This window comes from Chrysochloris asiatica, unplaced genomic scaffold (assembly GCF_000296735.1).
Source record: "Chrysochloris asiatica unplaced genomic scaffold, ChrAsi1.0 scaffold00246, whole genome shotgun sequence".
Classification (NCBI taxonomy): domain Eukaryota; kingdom Metazoa; phylum Chordata; class Mammalia; order Afrosoricida; family Chrysochloridae; genus Chrysochloris; species Chrysochloris asiatica.
This window is the reverse complement of record NW_006408764.1, coordinates 279,990-287,596: the sequence shown is the minus strand read 5'-3', so window position 1 is coordinate 287,596 and position 7,607 is coordinate 279,990. Positions and strand designations below refer to the sequence as shown.

The following is a 7,607-nucleotide window of genomic DNA, read 5'->3' as shown; positions in this document are numbered from 1 at the left end:
CCTATACATGGTTTGACAGCCCCTAACAACAACAACATCAATAATTACACTGAATTTCAATGGATTAAATGCACCAGTCAAGACAAAGAATAGCAGAATGGATAAGAAAACAGGATCCTTCAATATGCTACTTCCAAGGAGTAAAAACACCAAAGCTAAAGGCGTTATTTAGAGGGGCCTAAGGATTCCTGGTGTGGCACTGTGGGCTAATGCATCCTCAAAGTCCTTTGAACTGCAAGGTCGGTGGTTCAAGCTCACCAGTTGCTCCTTGGAAACCTCAAACAGGGTTGCTATGGATCAGACTTGACTCAACAGCACTTGAAATAATATCCAACAACAACAAAGAGTCCTGGTGTGGTGCTGCAGGATAATGTGCTGGACCACGAGCTTGGTTTGAACCGCAAGGTCAGCAGTTCACACTCACCAGCCTCTCCTCAGAAACCCTATACAGGTTTCTGTGAGTCGAAACCAACTCAACAGCACTTAACAACAACAAAGGAGCCCTGGTAGTATAGCGGTTATGAGTTGGGTTGCTAACCAGTAATTTGTCAGTAAGGTAATTTGAATTTACCAGGAGAAAGATGAGGTGCTCTGTTCCTGTAAAGATTTGCCTCTCACTTCCACATCTCAAAACCTACTAAATAGCTACAGTAGTCAACCAGCCTGGTACTGGTACTACAGGTACAGATATCAATGGAACAAAATGCGAAGGCAGAAGTAAATCCATTTACCTAGGAACAGCTGACAAAAGGCTGAAACACAATGAAATACTCTCTCTAACAGTGATGTGGACAAAACTCGATATCCATTTGCAGAAGAATGAAACTATAGCCAGGGGAAAAACAGCAGACTACAAGAAAGGCTCTATGAACTTTCCACAACAAAGATACAGAAAATCATATGAAACAGATGCAGATGATAGTCCTCGAACTCTGAGCTTCAGGTGACGGGATAGAGAAGTGGACTGAGTGCTTAGCTTACTAGGAGAGCTAAGCAGATGTAGCAAAAAAGAGACTAGTGACCTGTGCCTACTGATCAGACGGATGCAGCCATACTGAGCTTTTTTGAGTGGCTTCTCAGACAAAATATACTGGTGTTGCAGAAACATACTTGTAGCTGAGAGAGACTATGATGCACATATTTTTTCATGTTCTTCTCTCTCCACTGGTGACCAGACACAAGGCCAGCCTCCACCTGCAAATACCCCCAGGGAGGCTCCCACTCTCCAGGTAGCTGGAGTTGCATGGAGGTGAGCAACAAAGATGTGGACTCCATTAGAGGAAAGGGGAGCTGTACTCATTGACCTCGCTTGGGCAGGCCCTACATCAGATCTGCTGAGTCAAGCCTGACTAGCCCTGGCCTAGCTCTCACTAGAGATGCAGCAAATGTGTGGAGGAGAAAAAAGAAAAGAGACTGGGAAACTGTGCAGGCTGGCCAGCCATGGTGTGGTCCTCCTGAACTTTTGCAGGCAACTTTAAAAGTAAGAGGACAGTAGGTAGTGCACAGGCATACCCCTTGTTGGTAGAGAGAAAGGGGCAAAAATTTTTTGTTTTGTTTTCTTGTACTCCACATTACTATGATGACCAGAGGTATGGCTGGCCCCAATCCAGGTACATTCCCTGGAAAGCTTCTACTCTCCACACTGTCGAAGTCACATCAGTGTGTGGAGAGACAGTAGTACCAATTCTGGCACCTGGAATCAGGTATGGCCTATTCCAGACAGGCAGAGCTGGTTCTGATCAGCCCTGGACTAGAGGGACCTGCCACCCTTACAGCGCCTATGGGATGGAAATATTCTGATCCCCTAGGTGCTTTGGGGTCTGCACAAACTACTTGTGGATTGGGTGCCCAAAACAGACATCACGTAGACCTACAGAACTCCATCTAGGGCTGAGTGTTACTGTCTCATCCCTTTCCCATCATTGACATACGGCCCTCAGATGGCTGGAGACCCCAGAATTTTCACTTCTTTGGGTCTGGCACCTGCCCTGGCTTCTTCTTTCCTTTCATTGTTTTTGTTTGTTTATTCTTTCTCCCTTGTGTTTTGTTTTCTTGCTTCCTAAACTTTCTATCTAACCTTTCATTTTTTCTTTTTTTACTGCTTCTCTTTCCCAACCACTTGTTTCTTTTTTCTTCTTTTTTTCCGTATTCTAACTTTTGTTTATTATTATTATTCTCTAGTCTCTTCTCTTTTCACTCATTCCTCTCTTTAATTGTGTTTAGGTTTTTTCATTTTATTTTTTTCTCCCTTTGGTTTTTGTATTCTTTTACTAGCTATTGCTGGCTTTTTGTTTTCCTTTCCTTACAACTTTCTTTTTTCACTGGTTTATGTTAGTTCTCTTTCTTTTTTGTGTGTTTTATATTTTTGCCTCAACCAACAGGAGAAAACAACCACATCCATACAGTCAACCACAACTATACCCTCTATGATCCTACACACTGGGCAGGAGCCGATACCAGCTGCTATACATACGCTGGATCAATGACAACAACCAACATCAGCTAAATGCATCCTGAATTGAAATGTATCCTGAATTGCATCAACAGAGAATGGTGTACATGCTCATCTCCTGATCATACCCATCAGAAGGCAGTTGGTGAATACCTAAAAATATACCAACATACATCATCAGCTTAATAAAAATAAAACACCACCACACTAAGTCTCGAAAGCTGTATAGACAATTTCTGTTTGCATGAAGAAACAAGACAGTGGCTCAACCAAGTGGCCAAGAGGCAAAGCTAGAAAAATAAAAAAATGAAAAACCCTTATAACTGCCTGAAAATTAAGAGAATGATATTTAGGTACCTCCAAAGACTAACAGAAAGGTCAAGGAAAATAATGAAGAATCAGGAAAGCACTACAGGAATAATCAAACAAAACAAATAAAGAAATGGAAACAATACAAAACTGCAAATAGAAATGCAAAAGAGTAACACTAAGATTTCAGAAATGGACAATTCATTGAAATGACCACGGAGCTGATGTGAAGCAATGGCAGCCAGGATTAGTGATCTGGAAGATAAATTTCTCAATACTGTTGTTGTTGTTGTCGTCAGGTGCCATCAAGTCGGAACCAACTCATAGCAACCCATGTACAGCAGAATGAAACAATGTCCGATCCTGGGCCAACCTCACTACTGCCCCCACATTTGACACCATCAATGATGCCACCTGGCTGATCCATCTGGTTGGGGGGGGTCTTCCTCTTTTTCTCTGACACTCCTCCATCTTAACCCAGCATGACATCCTTCTCCAGCCACTGTTCCCTCCTGACAATATGTCCAAAGTATGAGAGACGAAGTTTAGCCATCCTGGCCTCAAAGGAGCACGCTGGCTGCACTTCTTCCAAAACAGATCTGTTGGTTCTTTTGGCAGTCCATGGCACTTTTAGTATTCTCCTCCAACACAACTCAAAGGCATCAATTCTTCTACGATCTTCCTTATTCACCGTCCAGCTTTCGCATCCATATGAGGTTATTGAAAATACCATGGCTTGTGTCAGGCGCACCTTAGTCCTCAAGCTGACATCTTTACTCTTCAACACTTGAAAATGTTCCTGTGCAGCAGATTTGCCCAATGCAATACGTCGTCTGATCTCTTGACTGCTGCTTCCGCGAATGTTGACAGTTGATCCAAGAAGAATGAAGTCCTTGACAACTTCAATCTTTTCTCTGTTGTTTATTGGTCCAGTGGTGAGGATTTTTGTTTTCTTGACATTGAGATGCAATCCATACCAAAGGCTGCGCTCTTTGATCTTCATCAGTAAATGCTTCAAGTCCTCTTCACTTTCAGCAAGCAAGGGTGTATCATCTGCATATCACAGGTTATTAATGAATGAGTGGTACCAACAAGAATCAAGTTAATACTGGCCACAGCAGGAGACAAGAGGGTCACTAAGAAAAGAAACTGGACAGGACAGGCTCTAGACCCAGGGATACCAACACAGTAGGGGAAATGACCCCTAATAAAACATAAGATACAAAGTGTAAAAGCATACATTGAACAGAACCACAAGAGCAACTGTATAGGTACATTCCAAAACTACCAGACAAACAAGAGTAAATAAAAAATTATTGCTACAAGGCTCCAGTCATACATGCACCGGTTTATTCCAAACATGTTTAAACATGCCTATGCTATCAGTCCTGGTATGGTACCATAGGATAAGCACTCAACCTCAAGGTCGATTTAAATTGCAGGGATGGTGGTTCAAACTCACTAGCTGCTCCTTGGAAACCCAATACAGGGTTGCTATGAGTTAGAACTGACTCGATGGCACTTAACAACAGCAACATGCTATCAGTCTACTACTTTTCTGTCAGTTTGCAGTACTGTGGTGGCTTGCATGTTGCTGTTATTCTGGAAGCTATGCCAAGGCTTAAGGGGCAGGCAAAGTAGACAGGTTTCAGCTGAGACCACAAACAAAGACAGACTAGAAAAAAAGGAGAGACAGACTACTGCTGAATATCTAATCACTGAAAACCTTATGAATAGCAGTGGAACACTGTCAAAGCAGGAGAATATTGAATACTGAAACATGATGAAGAGCACAAGAATACTGTCAGATACTAGTGTCAGAAGATGAGTCCCTCAGGTTAGAAGGCACTCAAAATATGACTGGGGAAGAACTGCCACATCAAAGTAGAATTAACCATGATGACACCAATGGAATAAAGGCTTAGGATCTTCATGTGCTGATGGGGCAAATTAAGAGAAATAGTTGTAAACATCCATTAAGAATCAGACCATGGAATGTATGAAATATGAATCTAGGAAAATTGGAAATTGTCAAAAATAAAATGGAACGCATAAACATCGATATCCTAGGCATTTTATGAGCTGAAAGGACTGGTATTAGCCATTTTGAATCTGACAATTACATGATTTACTATGCTGAGACTGACAAATTGAAGAGAAATGGCATCACATTCATCATCAAAAAGAACATATCAAGGTCTGTGTTGAGGTACAACGCTGTCTGTGATAGAACAATGTCCATACGCCTATAAGAAAGACCAGTTAATACCACTATTATTCAACTTTACATACCAACCACTAAAGCCAGTGATGTTCTTCAGTATGAAATTGATTCGCAATCAAGATGTATTGATAATTACTGGCGATTGGAATGCAAAAGTTGGAAACAAAGAGGAAGGATTAGTAGTTGGAATATACGGCCTTGGTGACAGAAACAACACTGGAGATGGCATGAAACAATTTTTCAAGACAAATGACTTTTTTTACTTTGCAAACACCTTTTTAAACAACATAAATACAACTGTTCAGATGGACCTCACCAGATGGAATACACAGAAATCAAATGGACTACATCTGTGGAAAAACATAGTGAAAAAAAATCTCAACAGTCAAAACAAGCCCAGGAGCAGACTGTGGAAAAGACCATCAATTGCTCATATGTAATTTCAGGCTGAAGATGAAGAGAATTAAAACAAGTCCGTAAGTGCCAAAATATGACCTTGAACATATCCCACCTGAATTTAGAGATCATCTGAAGAACAGATTTGATGCATTACACACTAAAGGCGAAAGACCAGAAGAGTTATGGGATAACATCAAAAACATCATACAAAGATGCTGTAGGATCAGCACTGGACTGATAACTACAAAGTCAATGGTTAAATCCCACTAGCCACCACTTGGCAACCCTGTATAGGGTCACTATGAGTTGGAACTGACTCGATGGCATTTGTGACATATAAGGTGTAAATGAGGAGCCACAGGGAAGAAGTACAATAAATGTTGTTGCAGGGAGGGGATTGTAATCATTGAGATGAAACAAGGTGTATGGTTTGCTAAATGTAAAGCTGATGATTTTGTCAATAAACCTTCACTCAAATCACAATAAAAAGTTAAGAAAAAAAAGAAAAAAAAAATCTGTGGTAGATACAGAGCTCAATAAACCTTCACTCAAATCACAATAAAAAGTTAAGAAAAAAAGAAAAAAGAAAAGACAATCTGAGGTAGATATAGAGCTTTAGAAGTTAGCTTAAGAACAGTGATGGTCAGTTGAAATCATGAATAGGAATGAAACTATTTAGGTAGATTATATGGGTTAAGAGAAAATTCTGGGACAATGTTTAAGAAAGAGACAGGCAAAAAACCTATGAAGGAGGAGGACAAGGGCAAAGGGACTGAGAAGGGAGGTAAAAACTAAGAGAGGGGGGAAAAATTGATTGAAGAGTTACAAAAAGTCAAAGTGAAAATGTTTCCTATTCTCCACACTAACTTTTGGTTTAATGCTAGTTAAAAATGAAAAGAAAAACAATAACAACAACAAAAGACCTTAACTGTTCATACCTTGTAAGGATAGGGACCATATCCTGCCCACTGCCATGTTCCTTTTCCCACTGCTCCAGCAGGGTAGTGAGCTCTGCTTTGGAGTCCACATGTACCGCTACTGTAGTCATGGCTTGACCTAAGAAGGCAAAAATAACATTAAATGAGCATAGGCAATTAATTTTTGACTTAATTCCTGTAAAATGAAAAGTGAAGACAAGGGAAAAAAAGATGACAAGCAAAGGAAATTATTCAAAGGTAAGGGAAATTTAACCTGTGAACCTACTAGATAATTATGTTTGTGGTGATGGGTGGTTATATGCTTTGGAGTCAGTTCCAACTCACAGCAACCCTATATAGGGGGTCCAAAGCTGTAACTCTTTACAGGAGCAGAAAACCTCATCTTTCTCCTGCAGAGCAGCTGGTAGATTTGAACTGATGATCTTGCGGTTAGCAGCCCAGCTTGCATTCCACTACACTTCTAGAGCTCCAGTGGGAAAGCCTGGATTGGGAGACTAGATACATCAAGTCATGATGAAAAAGACGAGAATAGAGAAGTACACTGCAGATTCCTAATGGAGACCTATAGAAAAAAATTCAGGCTTCTGATTCTGCAAAACTCTCCACAAAGGAAAGACAAAACGAAAAAAACAAACCAAACCCACTGCCAACAAGTTAATTCTGACTCAAAGCAACCCAATAAGACAGAGGAGAACTGCCCCACAGGGTTTCCAAGGCTGCAAACTTAACAGAAACAGATGGCCACATATTTCTCCCATGGAACAGTTCAGGCTGCTGACCTTTGGGCTAATCACTGAGCAATTTTACCAGTGTGTCACCAAGGATCCTAAGGGAAAGACAAGGGAGAAAATTTCACTAAGATCCACATTCAAACAACAAGGGAGAAAATTTCACCAAGATCCACATTCAAATTAGCCTTACAGGAGGTAAACAGAAAGAAAATCAGGGATAAAGGAAAAGGGTCCACCTTTAAAAAGGTGGTGCATGTAACTGTGGACTCAAAGCAAGAGCTATACCTAACTACTATATTTCAAAGAATGCAAGGGGAAGGCAATGACAGTCACACCTTTATAGTACAGAAACCTGATAACATTGCCTCAATCAAGTGATCAAGGGTGGTAAGTCACGCTGCCAGCATGTATATCATTTTCATTCTGTGGACTTCATCCCAAAAACTCTTTCCAGTTTCAATCACAAGAAAAACAACAGAGGTACAGTGAGGACCTCCACCAGTGGTGGCACAGAATACCAGACGAAGCAGGTTCAGGGGACAGTTCTAGAAATC

The 7,607-nt window shown here is 40.9% G+C and overlaps 1 protein-coding gene across 2 annotated transcripts in view; it reads right to left on the bottom strand.

Moving 5' to 3' along the window:
- Window positions 1-7,607, bottom strand: part of VPRBP (Vpr (HIV-1) binding protein) — a 123,486-nt gene that overhangs the window by 90,504 nt on the left and 25,375 nt on the right. The window contains exon 2 of one of the 2 annotated variants that reach the window (XM_006873556.1): window positions 6,323-6,440. In XM_006873556.1, the coding sequence (XP_006873618.1) occupies window positions 6,323-6,432 (110 nt within the window). In that variant the 5' untranslated portion in view covers window positions 6,433-6,440. Of the gene's footprint in view, window positions 1-6,322; window positions 6,441-7,607 lie in introns of those variants that run through there. The other variant, XM_006873555.1, reaches the window with a different exon arrangement.